This window comes from Patella vulgata, chromosome 1, assembly GCF_932274485.2.
Source record: "Patella vulgata chromosome 1, xgPatVulg1.2, whole genome shotgun sequence".
NCBI classification, from domain to species: Eukaryota; Metazoa; Mollusca; class Gastropoda; family Patellidae; genus Patella; species Patella vulgata.
This window is the reverse complement of record NC_065879.2, coordinates 62,687,546-62,714,471: the sequence shown is the minus strand read 5'-3', so window position 1 is coordinate 62,714,471 and position 26,926 is coordinate 62,687,546. Positions and strand designations below refer to the sequence as shown.

The 26,926-nt window shown below is 33.5% G+C and overlaps 1 protein-coding gene across 3 annotated transcripts in view; it reads right to left on the bottom strand.

The window, feature by feature from the left end:
- Nucleotides 1-26,926, bottom strand: part of LOC126813542 (transmembrane and coiled-coil domains protein 1) — a 103,424-nt gene that overhangs the window by 36,581 nt on the left and 39,917 nt on the right. For 2 of the 3 annotated variants that reach the window (XM_050539158.2, XM_050539159.2), the window contains exons 1-3: nt 11,866-12,056; nt 6,745-6,873; nt 6,141-6,255 (exon numbers count right to left, since the gene is read on the bottom strand). In XM_050539158.2, coding sequence (XP_050395115.1) covers nt 6,141-6,255; nt 6,745-6,873; nt 11,866-11,995 — 374 coding nt within the window. In that variant the 5' untranslated portion in view covers nt 11,996-12,056. Of the gene's footprint in view, nt 1-6,140; nt 6,256-6,744; nt 6,874-11,865; nt 12,057-26,926 lie in introns of those variants that run through there. The other variant, XM_050539161.2, reaches the window with a different exon arrangement.

Below are 26,926 nucleotides of genomic sequence, written 5' to 3'. Positions count from 1 at the left end.
GTAATTTGGCAGAGTTCTCTTGTAATATTAGTAATTCAATACTAGGATTTTTATTCATTTTAATTCAAAAAGGAAAAGCTATTTATGTGTGTGACTATATTAGTTTAATAAAGAATAATAAAAGAATGTTTTGTTCAATATCTTTTGGCTGAATGTGAAAACAATAGTAGTACATATGTATAATGTAAGATTCTTGTCGTTTGGGTTCATATTCCCCTTTATAACAAAAGTTATAGTGGTGAGCCAAGATAAGAAGGTTTTCGGGGATACATCTCTGACCTTTTGTACATTTGATGTTTGAAATCTTAGAATAAAAATTGTGATCTGTTGACTCTTGTAGATTGTCCACGAACTAATTGTGGATGGACGTCCGGAATGACAGTGGTGATGAAAGGCATATTGGAAGCCTAGCTTCAATATTTGTAGCCATGCTAATTCTTATTCGTGGCTACAATTGATACACTATTCAAGGCTTTGCACAAGTAAAATTATGTTTAATTGCAAAATTTTCAACACATATCATCACAGTTTGAATGGAAATAAGTAATTATGTTACAAATAGTGAAGAGTGGAATACTTAAATCTTAATCTTTATCGCAAATAAAATTTCATGCGAGTATAGCATGTGCGCGAGAAGTTACTCCCACCTCCTGAAGGGGTTTGGCTCTCCTTAAATAATTAGTTTAAATTTGTTGTAATATGCATTCTCTATTTAGTATTCTTTCCATAAGCATGTCTGTGACTATTATTCCCCTGATAATAACCATGATTACATGGCTGAAGAATATAAATCATTTTCTGAATACAAAACAGTTTCTCAAAAACTGAATATTTGAGAGAATAAATTGAATGTTAATAAAATTCTTTAAAATCTGTTTCTGCATCAAATATTCATAATTACCATCATTATTCAATCATTACCGTCTCAAACCCAGAATTGCCTGATCTAATATAATTAAAGTCCACTGCACACAGGGACTCAAGATTTTCTTTGAAATGAGTTTAAAGATTCATTATGTAAGGTTTAGATCAAGAGCTGAAGTTGGACGTAGATCATTCATTATTGTAGCTACTTGACAACCGAGAATTAGCCTCAACTGTCCATTTAATTTTTATTCGCGGGGGCCGGGGGGCTGTATCATAAGGTCTGTCACTGAGTCAACTGGCGTGGTTTCCATTCCCCAGTTGTATGTGATTGTCGCCTGTCCAACCTTGTGGGTTTTCTACGGGTCCTCCGGTTTCCTCCTTCCCATGTGTTAGTCCCGAAATGACCTAGTTTGTGTCCAGTGGAATTAAACATACCTCTCTCTCTCTCTCTCTCTCTCTCTCATTTTGAAGCCAAAAAGAAGGACTTCCCATAGGCAGATTTAGTTCTTAGTTCTTTAAAGTGCACACTGAGAGTTAGAAGTGCAATTATTACAACGCAATTATTTGACTTCAGTTGTTCGGTGACATAAAACATACTTGTTTGATTTTCCCAAAAGCTCTGTGGGCCAAGTTTTAATATTTTTGAATTAAAAAAACAAAACATGACTTATGTGAGGCTATTTGTCAAGATCCTGATTAACTACCAGTAATTTATTTGGCTTTAGGTTCTAGTTCTTGAGGTTTGATTGAAGGATGTTGTCTTTATTGTACAAAATGTCTACACTGCAATAACTTGATAAAATTATCAACACGGTTTACTCAACGTCTTTTACCTACCCCAGTATAAAAACAGAATTACAAGGAAGATTCATTGTGTTCAGCAAAGATGAAATCTAATTACAGGCTGACCAAATTAATTATTGATTCCACTCAATTTAACATTTTCGCTAATTCAAGGTTAGTAAATTAAATTCCGAGGTATGTCAATCAATATAGATTATAGGTTATCACCCATCAAACTTAAAATTATTAAAGATGCATTATGTGAGATTTAGATACAGAGCTGGGCATTTTTGATATTATAGTTTTGAAATAGATCATTAGACAGGCGGTTGCCATGCAGGTTACGCCCACATTTTACAAGAAATGAAATGAAATGAGATGTAACGTTCCACTGTTCTGCTCTGACTAGGCTGATGAAGACGGGCATATGCCATACAGTGGCACTGCGGCCTACTCTTATATCGAATTCCAACTGCCAAGGGTTCTTTTATGTGCATGCGTATGTGTACACGGGACCTGTTTTTAGTTCCATCCGAATGACTAGACAGCTGTCCTAGTCAGGACCTGCGTCCTGCATCACTGACAAGGGGAAACCACGCCGGAAAATCCCAATCAACACATTTTACAAGAGATGGACAGAGAACACACTAAAAAAAACACGATTTTAAGTACAATCAGAGGTTATAATCCAGTACAGTCTGATACGCGCAGGTATTGAAAGGAATCCAGATCTTTGGAATATAAAGATATATTTTAAGTTTCATCAAAATTGGATAAAAATTGTGACCTCTAGAGGGACTACAACCTTGGTATTACATATAAATGTATTACACTATTTGCATACAGGGTGCGGGCCATTCTCTCAGGCAGTTTTGGTCCGATTTTCATGTAATTCGAACTCTGCCATTATTAGGGTGTAACAGTGATATATTTAAACAGTTTTTAAAATCAGATAATAACTGTGGCCTCTAGAGGAACCACAAGCTAAAAATGCAATTTTTTGTACAATTAGGGGCCATCTGATATGTGTGAATATTGAAAGGAAGCAAGATTTTTGGGTTATAACCATACATGAAAATGTGGGCATATAAAAATCAAAATTTCAGCCAAATTACTTTGTTCTTGGAGAAGTTATGACCATATAGTCTCGACTGTCAATAACCATTGCTATGATAATAAACAAAGTCTTGATTATCCATTTTTGCATTAAATTATTAAACGGCGATTGTGTTTTAATCCGTTTACAATGAAGGCCATCGAATGTTCTAGAGAGTTGATTATGAATAAATGTCTGATTAATAATTTATATATTTGAAGGCAAAAAAAAAAAGCATGCAATAGGCAGATTTAGATCTTACATAATGCATCTTTACACAAGAAAGTTATAGATCTGGAATATTATAAAGATTAAATTTAAAATTCATCCATTGAATTGTCATGCTATTGAATAATATTCCCATGGTAATGGAAAAGAAGAAATTGACTTGATTTTGTAAATTTGATATTCTAAAATAAAATTTAGATGAGAAAATTTTCACTTGTGTGAGAAAATTTTCACTTGTGTGAAAAAGACAGGTAAGAGGTTTAATATTTCATCAAAACATGATCAGTTCCTAACATGTAGTATTCAAAATCTGAGATGCAGGAGCAGAGTTCAGAAGGACTTCTATAAAATTCAAACCGTAGATCCTTCTTGATATAGAATGATAAACCTTGATAAAATTATACATACACTCCAGTCAAAGGATATTCAGGAATAGCTGTTTAGAGGTTCTCCATTATGGCAGTATATTAGATTCAAAATTTTATTGTGCTATTGTCTAACTTCTATTCATGCAATTTCTAATCTAAGACAATGTATAATCTAATTTCTTTATTTGTTTCTCATAAATGGGGCTTATAATCTTGCAATTTCCATTCTATTTCATGTTATTTCTATTATTGAAAAGAAATTTATACTCTTCATCTTCATTGAAGCTTTATTTTTTTAGAATGAACATTGAATAAATTAAGAATTTTGATACATCTACCTTAGCAACCATCATTATGACGTTGTTTGGTGTCCCCACCCACTGCATGCGCAATAATTCTGAGCTATCACTGCTCATTCAGAGTTCTTTGGTTAACCGGTTGTTAAAAATATATTGATATTGAGTGTGGTTTTGGCTAATAAAAACTGTTACTTTTTGGTACTAACAATTATTCTGTGTGCTCTGTACAGCTATTATTATTAATTTTAAACCAAAATACTACATTGCGGATAGAAAAGACAACGGATATACCCCATGCAGTACAGTGTGCTATGACTACTATGAGGAAAATTTTGCCCTGACAGCGGCTCTACGACCTGCTCTTATTTCGAATTCCAAATGTCGGCGGATCTTTAGCATGCTGTAGCTAGTGTTATACATCAAAGCCTCAGGCTTTGACAGGCTCAATGGAGATTATGCTGGTTGCATCAAAAACCAAATTTAACAAAATACTGATGGGACTCATGGGCAGGCAACTTTGTGCCTCATTTTGTTACTGATCTGTTTCTTTATACACTATGTTTTGCTAGGTCAATTTTAATAATAGGTAAATGAAATAGGGTTTAATGTTCTACTGTTCTGCTCCGACTGGGCTAATGAAGACGGGCATATGCCATACAGTGTGCTATGAGGGGAATTTTGCCCGGACAGCAGCACTACGACCCACACTTACATCGAATTCCAACTGCCAAAGGATCTTATATGTGCACGCCAATGTGTACACAGGACCTTGTTTTTTCATCCCATTCGAATGACTATACGTTGTGCCTTGCCAGGCCCCCTTTCCTGCACCAATGACAAGGGGGAACCATGCCGGAAAATCTGGATGAACTTTCAATGCAGGGATCGAACACCCACCCTCCACCGTGGCTCCCAAATGACAGGTATATAGTTCTAATTAATAAAACAATATTAGCAGTAATTAACCAGGGCTATATCCGATTCAGGAAGCTGTGCCCCAACCCGCCTCCTCCCAATCTATTTTGGCTTTATTGATGAAAACTTAAAACTAAATTATGTATATTATATGGATGAGTTCCTTTCTTATTGGTTGAGGGTTAAGATAATCGAACAAACATTAACTTTCTTAAATTATTTTAGTTAGAAATTTTGTGATTAAGATCAGTGATCAAAGTCTTTTATACAGAATTTTCAGGCTTTGATTAGTAGGTTGATCTGGAGTTGACCCACACTGATCAGCAGTGAATATTCGCTAGGCCGCGACAATAACTGATAAGGATGACATCGATGCGACTTAATGAGTCACAAATATTAACTTTTTTCCTCCGACAAATTGAATTCTAAAACATTTTTTTTTATGTATTAGAAAAAATAAATAAAGACGTTTGACGTATTTGTAGTTAAAAATTATTTCCTATTTAGTGTAAATTGGTATTAAAATGAGTAAAATGCTTCATTTCGCCCGTACCAGTAAGGTTTATGTAAACAATGCACGCGCCATTGAGCCAATGATTGACGCCGCATGATGAAAAGTCACGTGTTGAAGGTAGTCATCTTTTACAGAGATATTAGAAGACTTTCGTAATCCTCTGTGAAACAGATTGGAGTTGACCAATCTGCGCATTACTGAAGGTTTTGAATCACCGAATTAATAAAATCCTCATTTTCCTGGTACATTAATCATATTACTAAACTAGTTCGTTTTTGTATAAATAGAATTTGACAGGTACTCAATAGCTGACTTTGAACCTAAGAAAACTAAAATTTTGCATGGGATAGGAGCTGATATTGTTTTAATACTATTATTACTATTCAAAGACAACTTTCAAATTTATATTATAGTACAAAATTATAAGCTTATAGCTTTTGGAAATGGTTGATAATCAAAAGGCTTCTTTGTTCAATTTGGTCAACCAAATAACTCCGAATGCATGAGCCGCTTATATCAATGATCTAGTGTTCTCAGTAATTGCGTGGATGGATGCGCCATCTACACGAAACTAATAAAAAAGTTTCAATTATATATTGTCAGTAGAAATTACTGAATGCCATTCAAAGAATACATGATTAGAAGTTAGACGATAGCGCCATAATCCATTGCACACAACATCAGGCCTTCATACATCCTCTCATTTCACAACCTGCTGACATACAGAGTTACTATTCTTTCTTGTGAGGAAGGGGGGGGGGGGGTGAGGGAGTGGGGTGACCAGGCAGTAATATTTCTGATCAGCACTGATAATCATATAGAAAATATATTGTCCTAAAACCCATGACAATCCTACCTTGCCCACTCAACCACTGGTGGCTTCTCAAATTAACAAACATCTGAAACAATTTGGTGAGAATTCTTCAGTTCTGTTTCATGTATATGCCTAGTGTGTAGGATAGTACAAACTGACTAAACATGGTTCACATTTTTAAAGTACTTTTCTGTATTTTTGTTTGACCCAAACCAAAGAGATCTAGTCATTTAAACACAAAATATTTGTGACTTACATGGTAGGAGTATTAACTTTTACTGCTAACACTCCTCTAGCTGACCGTATACTATCGGCAGAAACGTCGAAAGATTGTCTTCTTCGTTGTACTACATGATTATAATAATAAGGATCTGTAATAACAAATTAGTGTTTTGTGCAATAACAAACTGCTGGCTATTATAGTATTAACATATCACAATTCAAAAATATTTTACAATGTTAAAAAGGCACAACAAGCCTGAGTTTTCACTATTTAATTTGGATTACATTCAAAAATATTTTACAATGTTAAAAAGGCACAACAAGCCTGAGTTTTCACTATTTAATTTGGATTAAATATTTACCCCATTTTAGTGCAAAGTTGCCCTTATTGATTTTTTATGTCTACTCTCTCCGCTGACATCGTTTGATCCAGCAGCAACACAGATCTACAAGCCTGTCCAGCTTCTGATACTATTTTAAGCGAGTGTTGCTGTTCCCCCTCCCCATTTCTTGTTATATTTTAAAGTGATAAGTTCACGTTTCCTGTATTTTGAGTATTGAGAATGTGAATCAACCTAAATGAATGTTCTTAAAGCTTCGTATCACCCAGTGTGGCAAATGTCTTCACGTGTTCCTACCTGGTACTTGTAAAAATAGAGGTTGATCCGTGCTGGTTGATGGTGTTGGTGTCCTGGGATCAGATAAATCTACAGCACTGTGAGAATAACCAGTTGTACCAGCTGATCCTTCTTCCCCATGCCCTTGACCTGTAAAACACAAAAAGGAACTCTATTTGAAATTTGAAACTCTAGATTTCTCAGTTGGTACTGTCCACAAAATTCCAGAAACCCTCACTGAATGTTGATCCATAAGAAATTATCATTATTTTGCTGTTAATTATGCATCCAAATTTTAAACTCTGTATGTCAACATGCCAACCCGAACCTTCTAGGCACTGGCTTTATTTTGACACTATTCTTGTGTGGTGACATAGTATTAGGTAAATTAGTTATGAAAGGGCACGCAAGCTAGTGGAACCCTACTAATAAACGGGTACACTAATAGTGATAAAAGGAAAAATAAGTTATTCTATATAATCAAAATTAAAAATATGAAGATCAACATCAATATTCATATGAACAGATTACACAGGATACAACTACGAATATCATCAATCTTTCAGTTAGAATCAAACTATTTTGGGCTAAAGCATCAAAAAAGCATCTGCTGAACCTAAGGACAAAAAGGTCATTATCTCAGTCAAGGCATTCACCTTATAAAAACCTACACCAAGTTTGAACATTCTACCTCAATTAGAAGCAGGATTATTGTGTTCCAAATTGTGTGACGAATCCTGTTTATTTTCAGCAATATAGGGATTTCTGGTCCAGAGATATATTATGTGTCCAGAAAAATTTGTAAAAATTGAAAGCAGATTTCTTGAAAGCATCCAAGTTTTCCTTTGGATATGGTGACCAGTATCAATGGATGGCAATCTGGGTTTTTTATGGATGCTCTCTTTTTATTTTTCGAGACATAGCTATACTTTTATATTTCATGTCAATTTACAGTACGTAAGGGGATAGAGATATAATTTTATGGTTATTCCAATATTGCATAGAATGTCCATGTAAGAAATTCCTTGAAAGACTATATATTCTTAGAGGACACAAGAGATTTCTCGTGCTTTCTTAACAACATTTTAGCTTCCCTCTTCGAGACATAAAAATAAACCAATTCCCATTGAACAATACCCATCAAAAGAAATTTACTTTTTTGATGTATTTATGACAGATTCACAATTATTGACTGGGTAGAAAAATCCATATGCCATTCACTATCAGCCATACAAAAGAAAATTAATGAACAAGTCATTTTAATTTACAGAGCTGTAGAGTTGAGAATCAAGAGCAGAAGATTAGATTCTAATTCTAATCAATAATGGTTGAAATTAAAGAGAAAGGGTGGTTTTGTTTTTAGTCATTGTATTTAAAGGCACTTGTCGAGTGCCAGAATCCTGATTGAAAGTTTTTTTTTTTCTTGCGCACCTTACAACTGAAAATCGCTCCCCAAAATTGCATACTGATACTTAAACCTATTTTTCTAAGATTTTGAACAATGTTATGCCCAAAGAAATAAATATAGCCATTTTTATGACATTAGTAACCTCAGTAACAATATTTCATGTTCTTTTCAAAATCTTCTTAACTGCTATCTTCAATTCAATGTATGATCTAAATTCATTATATAGTACTGCAGGGCTGAGATACTTAAAGCAATGGGATTAATTTACCACAGCTGAAAGTGACAATTATTTGAGTCAAGAATCTAAACATAATTCTGATCAATAAAGATTATTCAAGATCCAAATTTATAGATTATGATCAATAAAATATAACTTATAAGATACAATATATAAAGCCAGTCAATGTTACTTTTAAAATATAAAACCAATCTAGAGTTTGTTGATAAAGTCCTTTTGGTAAAGTTTTCGGACACCGATAGCCAAAATATGTCAAATTAAAAGTCAAAATGTTTAAATCCCTGCTTTTGTCGCCCTTGTGATGCGATTGTGTGCAACTGGAATTGCTGACTGCTATCAACTGCACATGTTTAATTAGTTGCAAGTACATATCACTACTTGCACCTGGAATAAGCGGGTGTTTGTATCGACTCGACCGTATGCAACTGACATCACTGCCAGCAAACTAAGGTCAAAGGAATCACATGAAGGCCATGTGATTAGTACAAAATAGCAACGCTATCGTCTAAGGTAAGGACATAAATTTCTAAAAATATGTATGTGTTACTGCAGGAGAGTAAAACATGTGCTACTAACTGCAACTGGCTTTATTCACAGTTGCTTTGGAACACAATTCAATTCTATCCAATCTAACCCAATCGCACACGTCGTATCGGATCACAAAAGCTACATTACCCCCATTAAATTTGTCATGCTCCTAGTCTTGCGCCAATAATTGATGTTAAACAGTACAACTTTCTTACCAAATTTAGTTGAAATACACAATTCTGCAACACAGCTAGGGGAACAAACATGAACAAAGATGGGATGGGACACAAAATTAGACACACATATGTACACATTGGTGTGCACATAAAAGAACCCCTGGCAATAATTTCAACAGTGGTGGAAATGCTGCTGTGCCAGCAAAAACATTTCTGTTGCTTCATTCCAAGCCTTGAAATAACTACTAAGGTTCAGTCTGATATAATGTCAGGCTGAACTGATTTGCAGCCGGACAATTTCAGATTTTCAGACAGACAAATACTTTATGTATATTATTTAATATTATACCAAAACAACAAGAACTCAGTCGGCAATTCAACCTGTCAAAAGGGGTCAATTCGTCCAACATTATCTAGGTCCGGACGCTTATTCCGGGGCATGCATGCATGCAACCACTAAAATGAAAATTACATGTTTGTCTCAAAATTACAAATGTATTATAATGATGGGACATTATAAACTCCATTCTTTGGGATTTAAACTCTTTGGGTTAAAAAGTTATTTGTGATGTTCCTTGCGATTTCATCATAGAAACTGCTAAAAATTGTTCACTGAAAGAAAAAAATACTCGAAAAACAGCCCATTCAAAGCTAGAAATCTGGTGGTTAAAAGATAACAGGTTTTCTCTCTGATCTGCTATTTTATGGGGTTTTTTTTAATACCACCGCCCCATGCCTCTGTGAATATTTAATTAAATGGCAGTTATCGATTTTTATATATCTTAAGTAGTTGCTTTCCTGTATTCAATTTACAGCTAATCTCCAACAGATTGTTGTTTAGTGTAGCATTTAATTATCAATGTAATTGGTTGTAAAAATTGTAATTAATTTTATGCCACATTATATTGCCATGTTACCACAGAAAATATACTTTTTGGTAACTGGTTGCACTAATTATGTATGCCAGTAAAAGCTAAATACTTCAGAATCGACATTTATGAAAAATATCACTCGAATGAGTACTTGACCTAAATAGTAAGTCAGCTTATGTGAAATAGTTGTTTCTTTTTAATGATCATCAACCATCAAGCAATAAATACTATGCTTATTCATACCCATTCAAACAATTAGAATAGTGTAAGGTATTTCGAGAATGAACTTATTAAATTGTTTTACATTATTATACTCTTTCGGAACCAGTTTGATGTCAACCTCAAATGTCTAGAATAGTCTACTTAAGCGGCATTTACACAATACAACCAATACATACAATTGTCGGACATATTGGATGACTGTTTACACGATACAATGGTTCTGTTCATTGCATGGCACCATTATGTTCCTTCTTAATAACTCAAAAAAATGCCATTAAAGCAACACTTCTCATCCCCGTCTTTGTATCGTTTTGATGGCGCAGGTTCCAAAAAGTCCATGCTTTGTAGATATTCTGATTCTGTTTAGAATCCATTTTAAAGGACGTCAAAGTACTCGAAGCGACAGAAGAAAACATCTTTAATCAGAAATTCAGGTTGCCAAGTCAGATATGACATCATGCACCATATAATGTTGTCTAATATAATGCAATTTGATTGGCTATTGCATCAGTTGAGAATAGAACTAACCCTATCCATTCAACAAGTTATCCATTCAACCATTTGTCTGATGAGTTGGTCGGATGCGACAGTTGTATGGATTGGTTGTATCGTGTAAACACCGCTTTAGGCAATCTGATTAAAATACAGATCTATATTTCGTTTCGTTTTTTTATACTTTCGATTGCCTACACTACATGAAGATCTGACAAGTTATAGCAATAGGTCATGTCAGGGGTCAAAAGACCGACTTTTGACCTATGACTTCAGACATTTGATTAACCAATCAGCTTTGATGTTATTAGTGGATTACCCACAGTTCCGGGCAAAAAAGGTCAAACACTCGATTCGACAGACCATTTGATTAGCTGACCCCTCATTTCAAACAGAACACGAGTTAAATAACAAGTCTTCCAGATCCAAGTGTAGTAAAGACAAGTAAAATGAAATTTTGAACTATAAAAACGAAACGAAATAGGATCTGTGTTTTAACCAGATTGCCGCTTTAGGCTACTTTGTTTTAAATCTTAATTCATATAAAATTAATATCAAGTTTACAACTCCTTGCATATTTTTATGTGTTTAGGTCCTCTTTTGTATCAATGTTTTATTCAATCCTTAAAAGAACCATGCCACTGTGCCTCCCTTTCACTACACAAACACTCTTACTCTTAAAATGTTTTGGTCTGTATATGGATCCAAATCAGTATCATGATGTGAATGGTACCCTACCCTGACCCTAAAATGCCATATAGTTGTTAGAATAGCATATATCGGTTATATGTCATTGACAGTCACAATACCTATATATCTCATGCAATAGATATATAAGGTTATCCAGGCCTTTCCCACATATGGAAAGTGAAAGTTTGCATTTATAGGAAACAGTATCACAGAGGTTTACAGCACCATGATAAAGGTTAATATAAGTCTTTCACACAGGCTGGAACTTCTTCGTTAAATGCTAGATCTGTTGTAATAAAAGTAAATTTTATGATATCTAGGTTGAAAAAAAATTTCATTACACATACCACTAGTACATGTTTTATTATAAGAAGACAAAGCCATAATCCAATGTAAGTTACAAAATGACTCTCAAGGGAAAGACAAAAGGTGTAAGTATCACATTACTTTTTATTTCTGAAATAAAAGATTCTACAATAGCAAACTCTTCTACAAAAAGTTTATATAGGTACTTACCTGGGGAAGATAATCTGCTATTTGTTGAACGATTCCTTAATAGACAATCAGGAGTACTGTTCCTTCTAACCTTTTCATCATACCAGGCATCAAGCCCATCCAAAGAATTTTTCACTTTCATTTTTACCATACTCGTCACTTACGTATTTGACCACACAAGCTCTTATTATAATAACAAAGAATTTACTCCAAAGAAAAGAGTCACATAAAATTTTTTACAAATGTTTGTCTTCTTTATTCCCTTTCTTAATTCATAATACATCGACAAGATTTTGAAATGTAAATCGAATGTTGCATAGTCCAAAAAGCATAATTTTTACGGCATCAATCAATGTTGCTGTTGATAAATAAACTTAACAATTGTCAAATCATATCATTCGGCTTGACATTATATTTGCATGGCAGTTTCAACTACTGGTTCATCTGCAATGTTGTGAACATAATGTAAAATAAAATTTAAAACACTATATCAAACTTGAAAACTTCCTGGGAAGAAGATTTTAGATTTATTTCAAATCAAATCAAATAAAAAAAATAAAAAAACCAAAGTACAAGAAAAGCGCAGATAAAAAAAATACTATAGAAATAAGAAACCATTTAAAAAATGATTATTCTATTTTCTGTTTACACATAACAAACAACAAGACTGTTAAATGCAAAATTTCTTCAATTCCAGATTATTTTTAAATATAGATATGTTTACTTCTTCTACAATCTAACAGATGACTTTTACTATTTCTGGCACCACAAGATCATTCAATCACAAAATAGACAACTTTATTATAGTCCAATCATAGATCATAAGATAAACGAATAAAACAAAAACAGACCAGAAATCACTGCTTTTAGTCAATTCAGTCTACACAGAAAGTAGACAATGGTAAAATCAATACTCAAGATTGCAGAGCTTTAAAAACCATTAGACTTTTGACATGATATAAATCCCATAGTTGTACTGGCTGTTCATGAGACAGTGGTCACATCTTCCCTCAGGTGTGATATAAATAACGGTCCCAACCGTAACATTAAAACTAGATGGACCAAATCAACAGAAATTTAACCATAATCAACAAATCGGAGATCCCCTTTCTTTTCTTACAATTTCAAATATAACAAAACTACTTGAAATCTGTAAAAGCTATAGAATAATTTATAGTAAGTATTGCAATTTATATGATTCAATACAGTGTGATGTGAACAGTAAATCAGTACCCTAAATTATCCGATTCAACAATATATAGAGTCTGCACCAATTCCAATAAATCAATATCCAATCTGATTAAAATACAGATGTATATTTCGTTTTGTTTTTTTATACTTTCGATGGCCTACACTACATGAAGATCTGACCAATCGCACAAGCAGCTTTGACCTTATGCCGTCAGACAATTGATTAATCAAGCAGCGTTGATATAACAGACTGTTTCATTGGCTAATCCCTCACTTCAACCAGAACGCCGGTGATATAGCAACTCTTCCAGATCCTAGTGTAGTAAAGATAAGTAAACGAAATAAATTTTGAACTATAAAAAACAAAACGAAATAGGATTTTTAATCAGATTGATCCATCCAAAATTAATTCCACTATTTTTAAAACTTGAAACAATCTAACATAAAGAATTTAGTTATAGCTGCCAAGATATACCTGAAAATGATATACATATAATGTACATCATGATTCTATCTTCACAATATGTTGACCATGTAAACCAAGTCTATAACTCAAACTGAATCAGTATTGATACTGTAATACCAGTAGAAACTCTGCGATATACTGGTAATTATATTAACAATCATACACAATGGAATACATTCTACTATTAATTACTTACACAGTATTCACAGACGACCATCTAAATCTACATTATTACCATCTTCAACAATATCATATGGACTGAATAATACTCCACTCGTATTATGTACTATGCTGCTAATTAGAGGTTCTTGAACATTATTTTATAATGCCAATATTTTCAACCAGGGTCCAACACAATACTTCTGCCATGCAATGCTATTTTTTTCTGCCTACTCTTTTTCTGTTTTCCAACTGTCATAGGTTCTTTTACATGCACACAACAAATAAAACATCTAGCCACACTTTTCTCGTTAGTGAATCAGCCCCAACCTCTGTCAAGTGAAAGGTTGTCTTGAAAAATCCAAATAGATATTCTCAGCTGCCAGTTCCCTGCCCAATTAACTACCATAACCCCCAAAAGATGCTAAAACGTCTAATAACATTACATGGATTGAAATAACTGTAAGTTCAGACAGAAATAATTTCAACAAGGAAAACAATATCTGTTGCAATAAACACCTGTAATTGATCCAAAACTAAAACAATGTCTCCATCAGACTGATAAAACATTGGAAAAAACTTCGAACACACTGCTCAGTTTGGTTGTTACACAATAAAATAACTTCCAAGTAAAAATCAAAGACTGTTAAAATCAGTCCGAACAAGATTAAAATGCATAAAAAAGAGAAATAAATTAACTAAACCCAAACTAAATATTACTGAAAATATAGCTGACAGATATCTTGTACTGAAGACACCAGACCAAGATATAATGATTAACCTTTTCAAAATGATTGCTCCCGTCAGCCATGGCAACAAGTTACATTTTTCACACTTCCAAATACAAATTTAACAAAGGTACCAACACACCCACTCAGACAAAGCTAAATATCAAAAGCTAACAAACATTTGGAATAATTAAGCAATGTAGATTTACTAGGCACAATTAATTACACTGGATCTCGACTTCCACCATCCTCCAAATACAGAGAGAGAGAGAGAGAGAGAGAGAGTCATTTCGGGACTAACAAATGGCATATTTTTTTTCAATAATTTATATGAGGGGATCTTTAGCAATGGGTGGAAACCAGTGAAAATCCATATGGTCAGCAAGAGGATCCTACCCCCTTTTAAGTACAAGCCTGGGATTGAAACCTCAGTACCTAAATCGATGAAAACAGGCCTTATGATCTAAACCGCATGTTAGACTACTATCTATTCGGCACCTGGGACCAAGATAACCAACATTTGGACGTAAACAAGTGAATATCATATTAACTAATTTCAATGTTGACATAAATGGAGAGTACACAATATAAAATGTACATTTTTAACCGATGTCACCATGATGGAGATCCAACAAATGCTACAGATCAATAATCAAACATTTTGATACATAAACAAAGCTTGTGTTGTAACATCCAGGATGTTTTATAATGATAAAACTAATTTTAAAAATCTAACATCAGTTCAAAATTTGAATAAACATATCACATCTGTATTCACATGCAGTCCTGCTCATTTTGTTGTTCACTTGTTATAACAATATTAACACACTTGCGACTGTGCAATAAATCAAACATGACATGACTACAACAGCACAGCAGTGATAAATGTTCCGATGAGCAGCGAGTCTAATATTTATTTGCTCAATCTATTTCTAGTTATCTGATACTCATCAATAATCAATCACCTGATCCGATACATAACTTTTTTCACCCTATGTAACTCACATTCCAATGATTAATATACCGACGTATGTATGGAGTGTTATTTAAAGGTATATAGTATGGTATTGTCCTTTAGTTTACACTTTAGTATTTGAAAAACATATTTTGTACAATGTTTGTATCATTTGATATGAGTTAATATCTTGCCGTGTCCATAAAGATTCTTAGCTAGATAAATACTGACCTTTTTATTACATAATCGAATAATAGACGTGCACTCCAATTTAAACGCGGAGTCTCCTTTAATTACAAAATTTTGTTGTCAAAATACCCATGTTTCAAACACCCTCTTTTCAAATTGTGGAAGAATGTAGGAAACGTAAAGCAATTATGGGGTTCGAAAGAGAATAACGACTAATCAAAATGTTTTGATGTATTCATATAATGATTGAGAATGATAACCAAGGTAAAAAGTCACTGAAACTTCTGCTCATGAAGGAATCAAGAGAAATCTTTGTTTTCTCAAACAAATACCAAAGATAGGTGTCCAGGCAACATAACATATCCCACAGCAGCTAAATCGCCTGAGTGGTTGATAAGGGATGTCACATATTTATTCATTTGTAGGTAATGGGGGGGGGGGGCATCTATATAAGACCATTTGATACAGATCAGATTATAAATTCCATCGTTTGAGGGTTCAAAAGGTTCTACAAACTGAAACAAGGGCCTTTAACTCTGGAAGTAATTTACAGAAATTGTTAAAATTTGACAGGATCTTTCATCTTACGATTTAAATAATGCATATAATCTTCATACAGATCGGATGATAACTTTTGTTGTTAAGAGCGTTCAACAAAGTGAAACAAGGGCCATAACTCTAGACAAAATTGACGGTAATTGCTGAAATTCAATAGGACTCTTCTTTTCACTAATTTAAATGATGCATATAACTTCCATACAGGTCGGATGGTAACTTTTAGAGCGTTCACAAGGGCCATAACTCAGAAGAAATTAACGGAAATCATTGAAATTAAATAGGATTCTTCCTCTCACTGATGTAAACAGCATACATCAATTTCAAAACAATCAGATGATAAAGGCAGTCTGTAGAGTGTTCACAAGAAATTGTGGTCAACGGACAGATGTACATGCATACGTACAGGGCGACGCCAATATATGAACACATTTCCATGTGGCCATATTTAAAAACCGATGTCCAGGGCAAAATTCTCAGCCATGCACTCCTACTTCATTCTAAATTAAGATTTTGTAATTTGACACCTTTGTAAAGAGAGGACTTTTTATAAATGTAAATTAAAATGTAAACATCAGCATTACCCAAATGTAAGGCCAAACAAACTTGATTTGCAGTTACATACGTATTCATAATCTTGTTAATAAATAGCCTCAATTTACTTAGGAGAAGATTAATGTAATTGTATTCTTTGTTTTTAAAATACATTTTTCCAAAGATTACTCAACATCTCTAAAGTATAATGCATAAACATAATTACACAAACAAATTACTAACTTAGAGAGAGAAAAATGGGGTTTAGCGTCCACTTGACACAAATCAGATCATTTCAAGACTAACATATGGTTCAATTTTGTTTAAAAATTTGCTTGGGGTTTTTCGCAGTAGGAGGAAACTGGAGCACCCTGAGAAAACCCACAAGGTTGGACAGGCAACCCTAATCCTTGTCAGTACAAGCGGGGAATCGAAACCACACCACTTGACTCAAGTCAATGACAGACCTGATGATCAAACATGCACACGTTAACCATTTGACCACCCAACCCAGGGGTGTAAAAATCTACTAGTCCAATGCCCGAGGCTACCAAAAATAACTTACAGGTTAGTGACCTATTTAGCCATACTAGTCCTGAACTAGTGCCCTTTCACTGCTGATTTTTTATAGTTTGTAAATTAATCTAGCACCAGTCACATAAATAAATAAACTGTAAAATCCAAGTTAATACACACCAATTTAACTTTTCTCCATTTAACAAACTGTCTCGTGGCTAAAATGGCACTTGCACACAAGTTCTCACTGTTTTCTACATCGCTATAACTAGAATTGTTCTTTTTGGCGGGAACAAACGAATCACATAAGCAAATAATAACATGGAGACCATACCTGTGTATTACATACAGGGGTCAATGCTACACAAATGTAATTTTAAAATACCATTTTATAAAGAAGACAAACGACGTTTCGACAACACAAACTATGCTTTTAGTTTCTGACAAATAAACAAAGACACGTAATTTGGGAGGAATAATACTGGCGTGGATTTGAAGCAGGTAGCCTACAGGTCAGTAGGCTTTCATTCTATCGTATTACAAAAACACGTAATTTTGTAGGAATATTATTGAATATACATTGGAATACTGTTCAGGAATAAAATATGAAATATAGCTAGGTGCACGTATTTTTTTGTGTTCAGAACACATGCTATTTTACATAAAAATATTTGTAGTTGAAGTCCATTAGCGGGAATGTGTGAAAGGGAGGAGAATCTTGTGCAGACTTTAGTATTTTCACCGACTCTTCTTCAATTATTCCATTTATTAAGTTTTATTTTACATGCAGGCTAATATTAAAGCTTGTACTTTGTTCAACTACGGGCTATAATAGTGGATTCAAATTTTTTTTTACACTACTGACCCGACCCCCACTAAATTAGAAATATTGTCACATTTTGTTATTAGAATCAGAATGATGTAAATTGAACCGAATAGTACTGATCATTGCCACATAAAATATACTTGCTGGTTTTTTTAACAGATATAGCGACTCCATTATCGAAAAAAGGGACAAGTATCGGCCGATCTCAACCGATCTCACTTATCAGCCAATTACTGATATTGCTCAACCAGCGTTGTACTAAGACAACTACACCAAAGACAATGTGAATGCATTTAGAGGTGTCACATAACAAAACACGTGACAGTCTATACATTTTATGTTGTCGTTAAACATACATTATGCAAGAGCTAAATCAGGCTATTGCAAGTCTTTCTTTACATCTGAAATGTTATATAAACTATTAATTAGACATTTATTAACAAAACAAGACCATAATCAACTTTCGATGGCATCGGATACTCAAGATTTTAACTAGATTAGAACGGTTCAACATTTAATAATTTAATTTAAAAATGGGAAAGCGAGGCTAAGTCTCGAATATAACAGTGTCCTGGTTACCACTATGCACACATCCTGTGAAAACTATAAACAATGATAACTTGGCTCAGAATGAAGTAATTTGAATGAAATTTTTAATATTTTCTTTTTTTATCATCTATTTTTGAACTATTATAGCAAGAATGACCAACTCTTTATTAAACTCTTAAATAATGTATAAGCTGTCATGTAGTGTGCACCAGGCTTTAGTCTCCTTTTTACACTGCTGACACAAGAAAGAAACTATTAGTAAATTTAAACTATAACATTTTAGAAGTTTATTTCTATTTCAGAATTTTTCCCCAAATGTCAAAAAATAAATTGAACATGCAAATATTGTTTTTATCAAAAAGAGATGTAGGTAGGATCAAAGATTATATATATAGATAACACTCAATCATATGACAGAAGAAAAGAAACACCAGCTGATAAAGAAGAAGTCAGACAAAAAAAAAAGAAGAATGATTGAAATGAAAGCATGATCTACAATATCAGGGATGTAGAAAGGATTTGGTGAGTGGTGGAAAAAAAATAGCTTCCAAGCGAGCGGATTGAGGAAAAATTTGGGGGGGGGGGGGAGAGAGGTGTGGTCTTTTATGAAAATTCAAACCTTCTTGGTGTATTTTCAGAGCATCTGATGTCTTTTGTATTTGCTTCAGTGCAAATCAAATTTCCATTTATATATTCAAATTTTTACCAAATTCACTTAATTTTCATCAATGATACAGAGACTCAGCCAGGGATCTAAAAACTTTTTGACACCAACCCACTCTGTTTCTAAGTTTTTTGGTGTTTTTTCAAATATTACTTTATTACTTAGTTTGAGATTAAAAATTAAAACGATTCTTAAAACGGTGTTTGTGTTTTATTTGAGTACAACAAATTATGACAACAGGTAGATATTGATAATTAAAACACGTTGTTTTATTTGATGTGTGTCTCACGAATTATGACACAATTTACGACATCCAAACCTTTAACATTGGAGTGCCGTAAATTGGTCTGGGTGACCTTTTTACGGCAAATATACCTAATTTAGAAGGATAGGGTCTACTACGACACACAAAAATCGATTATGTCTTGGCAGACATGGTTTGCGTCGGCTTTTACCATGACTTTGCTGTTTGCCGTGGTAAAATTTCGAGCGCTGAGTTTGTGTAGAGAAGGACGAAGGGGTTTAAATATGACTGGGCAGCTTTCTTTGATTTTTTCTTTGTGCTGGGAGGCAAAAAATAGTACCGGGCACAAGCACCCGGCGCCGCCCGGCGTGGCTTCATCCCTGGATATGAATCACATGCAAACTACAATATTGTGAAAGATGAAGTTCTAATATTAATATAGGAATTTGTGTCCAAAAAAGGTTCAGTTACATTCAGTTAAGAATAAGATGTTTGGAATTGAAATTCCATTGATCTAGCCTGCTTTCATTTCATTGTCAGCAAACATTTATTGATAATGATAGGCCTGTTTTAAATCCAATTGAATTCATGGCAGGACATTATCTAACTTCGATTGATTTTTTTTCCCTAAATAAATGGTAACAAGCCAACAGTGAGGCTGATGTTCCCACCAAAATCCCAAAATAGATGACACATATTAATTAATAGATGACACATATTAATTAACTGCACATTTATCTTTTTAAAAGTATCAAGCAATCAAATTGATTATCTCTGCTTAGTCTAAGCATAAAATGTTCACGATCAAACTCAGGTTTTGAAGTACCTGGTAGTGAAACTATACGCTAAGTTTCATCACTCTCCATCAGTTAGAATCAAAGTTATTTTGTCCCAAAGCATCGACTAATGAAATTTCTTAGCTCTGCTTAGCTTTAGCAGGAAATGTTAATCATTGAACTCAGTCAAGACATTCACCTAATGAACATGTATACCTCATTAAAAGCATAGTTGTAGAAGTTCCAAAGTCTTGACCAATCAAATTGCTTATCACTACTTAGCCTAAGGCGAAAATTCTCATCATCGAAGTTAGTCAAGGTATTGATATAATGAATCTATACTCAAAGTTTCATCGTTCTCACCCAATTAGAACCAAAGTTATCATGTTCCAAAGTCTCAACCAATCAAACTGTTTATCTCTGCTTATAGCCTTAGTGGCAAATGCGCATGATTGAACTCTTGTCACCTAATAGACACCTACACCAATTTTGAATATTGTACCTCATAAGAAGGAGAGTTATTGTTTTACAAAGTCTCGACAAATCAGATTGAAATCTCTACTTTGGCCTAAGCAGAAAATGATCAGCATCCAGCTGAGGTCTTGAGTCGAAAATGCTCAGTTTCAAACTTAGTCAAGGTATTGATGTGATGAAACTATACCAAATTTCATCACCAGGCCTGAAAATAACGGTTTTAGAAGAATTTGACAAAATGTCAGTCACTAATGAAATACGAGGTAGTACCTGACATTTTCAACTTAGTGCCGGATATGTATTAATAATATCAATAAAAAAGACAAATCAGTGCCAGACAAAATGACAAGCACCAGAGGTTTAGTGCCCGACAAACCCTGAATCTGTGCCTGACATTGTCTGTGACAGGTGCCTTATTTCCAGATTGTTTATCACTTTCACTTAATTAAAACCAAAGTTATCGTGTCCAAAAGCATCAACCAATGAAATTGCTTATCTCTTCTTACCCTAAGCAGAAAATGCCCATCTTTAAACATCATCAAGACACTCGCATGGTGAACGCCTACACCAAGTTTGTACATTCTACCTCAATTCGAAGGAGAGTTATTGTGTTCCAAAGTCTCGACCAATCAAATTGCTTATCACTCTGCTTACCCTGAGCAGCAAATGCTCATTACCGAACTTAGTCAAGGTATTGATGTTATCAAACGATATACCAAGTTTCATAACTCTCACTTATTTAGCATGTTCCAAAGCATCAACCAATCAAATTGCTTGTCTCTGTTCACCCTACGCAGAAAATGTTCATCTTTGAACTCCATCAAGGCATTCACCTAATAAACACCTACACCAAGTTTGAAAGGTGGGGAAAATAATCAAATTAGCAGGACCGCATAGCTTATTAAGAGTGCTGAATAATTTTAGAACATATTTAGAATTTGCCTAATAATAAGTAATAAATTAAATGCCACAATTATCCGTATTTAAAATTCACTAAAAAATAACCTGATGTACATACAATTTTTTTGTCACTTTATGTGCTCTGTAAGTAAATATTTAATAGACCCTGATAAAGATTTCATGTTGATAACAATGCAAAATTTAACTTTGGTGCAAACCCATTAACATTTTTATTATTACTATTATCTATCTAATTTTGCACTATAAAACTCTATGAGATAATACATAATCATCAGGAGAGACAAATGATAATCACATATAAATAAATATATATAAATATAGATATCTAATATCACTGGCCTTGTAATTAAAGGCACAACCAAGCAAGAATGTTAAAAATTGTTTAATATAAAAAAAGGACTGTAGTTATTGTGTAATTAAGCAAATTAATTCTGAGTATAAAAAGACTTTCATGTATACTTACAACATTTGTCTAATGATAAGAGAGATACTATACATTTGTCTAATGATAAGAGAGATAAAGATGGCAAAGTAGAAAGTAATAATATCTATGTATATAAATTTGCAACTGACCAATTTGAATATTCTTTAGAATAAAATGTTGAGGGTTTTTTTTAAATAAAAGGATATGTGTACGGTCTTAAGCTCTATATTTAAATAACTTTTAATAATCTTAGCCAAATAAGCCAAATTGAGTTTTCATAATCTAACTAACTATATATAGTATTAGACAGATATATATATTTATTATTTAAAGTAGAAGGAACCATTTTATTATTTTCAATAATCAATGTCACAATCCGGCACAATCTCAAGTTACTTGCTATGACCCAGAAACAATAATAAACTATACACAACCACTAAATTCAACTGGTAAATGTCTCTATCTAAAACCACTGAACCAGTAACAGAAAATATAACAATATCATTTCAAAATTAAATCATATGCTATATAATATATATATATATATACAGACCTCAAATTTTCAATAATAATTAATCAAAGCAGAATTAGAACTGTATGAAATATATTACTTTAACCATACTATATAAGTTATTTACACTTCATTACACCACAGACAAATTCACTTTGTTTACATAGGTATATTCAATAACTTTCATAACAAAGTAAATAAGATATATACATACATCCACATTGAAATACTGAGATCCATGATCCCGTTCACAATTTTCATAGTTTGTTTTATTCCTCTATATGTTAATCACTTTCAGGACAGGTAAAGACATTTAATGTCTGGTCTGGCTGAACAAAACCCTATTTAACAACCGAGAAACTACATCCATAATATTTGAATATTGAGAATCCTCAATCCCTATACAATCCTCTCTTTATAACCATTACAGGTACCTTTAGTATAACAATTAAAACATAACATCACAAATAAATCTGACTTGTTTTTATTTTAATTTCTAAACCAAATAAGATAGTAATTCACAATAAATAGAGGATATTTGTCGTTTTAGAGTGAATAACATATTTTATTTCATCGAGAAGCAAGAAAACTTATATTTTCACGAATGAGTAGCATGAGTGAAAATATAAACGTTTTCTTGTTCAGATTGTTTATCTCTGCTTACCCTAAGCAGAAAATTATTATCTTCGAACTCTATCAAGGCATTCACCTAATTATTAGACACCTACACCAAGTGTGAACATTCTAACTCAATTAGAATGTGAGTTATTGTGTTCCAAAGTCTCAACCAATCAAATTGCTTATCGCTCTGCTTACCCTGAGCTGAAAATGCTCATTATCGAACTTAGTCAGGGTATTGATGTAATGAAACTATACACCAAGTTTCATCACTCTCACTTAATTAGAACTAAAGTTATCGTGTCCCAAAGCATCAACCAATCAAATTGCTTATCTCTGCCTACCCTACACAGAAAATGCTCATCTTTGAACTCCATCAAGGTATTGACCTAATAAACACCTACACCAAGTTTGAACATTCTAGCTCAATTAGAAAGAGAGTTATTTTGTCCCAAAAGTAATTTACTCTAATAGCTATAGTCATAATGTTTTATTGTGGTACATATCTAATTGTTTTTATTATAGTAGTTGTGCTGTTGGTACTAATACCAATATGCCTTTTATTTTTTCTACACATAAGGCACATGTCCTTGGATGGGTTTAATATGAAATTAATGATACTAATATTTTAATAATAAATTCTACTTATAATTAACTTGATTATAATTACTCTATAATTAGTAGAATCCCTTGCATGCAAATAACTTTATGACTCTCTCACTTTTGTAAATAATGTTGTTGTATCTTTTCAGTTTTTTCATTTAATGTATGCATTTGTGTATTGTCTCCTGCATTTTGTCCAGTAAATAATTAACTGTTGTGTTGTCAATTCATTTCTTTTGGTGTATCAACCCTGACCTTGAGTCGATCATGTGATCCTCCTGCTATACATATTACATACACTTATAGAGTGCAAAATCATGTTCAAAGTGCTATGAGAAAATAGTTATAGTCGGTCAGAAGAAAGTCTAATTCTGGTAGCATTCCCGAAACAAGTGAGACTTCAACTATGATTTAAAGGTAATCCAGATTTATAGTCTCAAACTTTCAGATATAAATCAATCCACATTTTAGAACAATTCCATGGAAAGTTCTCTCACCAAAATGTTTCAATATCGTCTATGGAACAAAAAGAGTGTTTTGGTTATAAGAGATCGAACTGACAAGTGTGTAGGTAAACAATCATCACAAAGCAAGATTTGTAGTATAATAATCTAAACATTGAAAGTTATAATCTGATCTGTTTGAAATTGTCTTGTAAAATAAAACAAACAGATCAATCGAATACCGTATATATTATCCAACGACAAAGTCTTTTGAGAGTCGACGAGCGTGTGACATGATTTAAAAGTAGTATAAAACATATAAGCTTTATAAATTTCAAAGATAGGTTGCCAGGCAACGAAACATACGCCACAGCAACTAAATCGTCCGGGGAGTCAACAAGGGCTGTCGAATATTTTTACTTTTTTCGGTAATGAAACATTTATAATACACTAAAATCTGATTAAGAGCAACAACTCACGAAGTAATTATCAGAAAACTATTAGAATTTGTTTGGTTTTTATAAAGTTCTGCCCCATGCTAACGTTTTGTATGCAAAGCTTTTAATATCATGGATTTAACTGTTCAAGTCATAAAAATTCATTGAAAATCAATATACTTGTTCGTCTCAAGATCTTAAACTCTGTGTATCAATCTGAAGTCAATCGGATGTTAACTTAAGGACCATAACTTTGGCAGTAATTATCGGAAATCGCTGAAAATCAATAGGCTTCTTCGCCTCATGACCTTAAACACTGTGTATAAATTTAAAGTCAATCGGATATTAACTTTGGCCTTTAGAGCGTCCACAAGATTTTTTGAAGTGATCAAGGGCCATAACTCTGGCAGTAATTATCGGAAATCGCTGAAAATCAATAGGCTTCTTCGTCTCAAGACCTTTAAACACTGTGTATAAATTTAAAGTCAATCAGATATTAACTTTAGCCTCTAGAGCGTCCACAAGATTTTTTGAAGTGATCAAGGGCAGTAATTATCAGAAATCGCTGTGGACGCCAGACGGACAGACCGACGGACGGAGGCGACGACAATATACGACCACATTTCAATGTGGGCGTATAAAAATAATACTTGTTCAAGCTGTCGAGTGAGTCCAGTGATTATCGTGTGCTACAAATAGAAGCATGAAAACCATTCTCCGAAAGAGTATAAAATTAACAGTGAAATGATATTATTTTATTTTTTGAAGGGTAGAAAACAAACAGAATTTTTCCCTGGTTGTCGCAGTCGACAAGTAAAAGTTTATTTCTACTTTTCAATCACCTTTGAAAATACTTGGATTCAATTTGTAAACAACCAATATGGGTTTTAACTTCCACTATTCATGTCATCTCGGGACTAATGTGGTATATATTTATTTAAATAATTTGCTTGCTTGAAGAAAACCCATAAGATTTGATATGCAACGACATTCCTTGTCACATACAAACCCTGAAACGAACCCATGACTTGCATAGATAACAGATATTGTTAAACATAAAATTCCTCTCACTTCACCAGCCCAACAAATCTTTGAAAAAAAACAGACACTTGAATCAATGAGGGACCTCATTATCTAAACTGTACGTGCGATCTCACTTGGCCACATAACCTCTCCATTGTTAATGTAACCAAAGAAATAGAAATTACCATTTAGTTTGTAAAGACTACAGTTAGTTCAAATAATGTGTTCAACTTTTTATTCCAGAATTTGCATGACAAATTATTAAAACACTGTCTTTGCATTTCGTGGAATTCTGATCACAAAATTCTCCTTTTTGACGATAGACCGGAGGCTCAGCGCATGGGGGTGTCCATCAAATGGGCACAAAACCAGACCCAACTTTTCTAGAGTAAAATTTTGCGTAGAATATGATCCCGAGTGGTAATCAGTCCGCCGTTGGGGCGTTTTCGAGATATTCGGGGTCAAATGAGTTCATTTGCACTGAAAGTGAATGCGCAGTCATTCTTGTATTATGAAAAGAGGGTGAAAATGATCGAAAGTAATCACACTTTCAATAAAAATGTAAACTTGCTAAATTCACATTTAGTCTTGGTGACTCTGGAGGTCAAAAGTTGAAATTTATAGTTTTTGCACTAGGAAGATTTAAAGCAATAAAATGGCAACGTAAAATATAAAGATTTAAGCGAAACCTGTTCTAATTAATAATAGAAACATTTCAAATTTATCTTTAGGTGGTCTTAGCACCAAACTTTTACTTTGAAACGTCGAAAATGATCCTGCATAACAGAACCAACACATTTTGAAACCTGTTTCAAAAATACGTAAAAACTGTCAAATCGAAATCTCTCCGATTTATTTTCACAACGATTGTTATACATAATGATACTAGTTATCTGAAAAACAATTGAATAGTTTCAGTGTTGGACTCCAGCCTGCAGGCCGCCTGGATTTCCGAGAATCCCGGTCTAGGAAAACCGACGTTAATCTGTGACGGGAAAACATGCCTCTGGCGACGAGATTAAAAGTTTGCAAACTTTTTATGAGTTTTTATGAATTTCGCCGGAACATGGACGCAGATAAAACCGACGATTGCATTGTACATAGTAGTTCACACTTCACAGGATATATACGCCGTATTGGTAAATGTTAGCGGGGAAAATTTTGGCAGGCTTTGTGACGCGGCCTGCAGGCTGGAGTCCAGCCATGGAACTATTTAATTGTTTTTTTTCAGACAACTAGTATCATTATGTATAGCATTCGTTTTAACAGTTTTTAC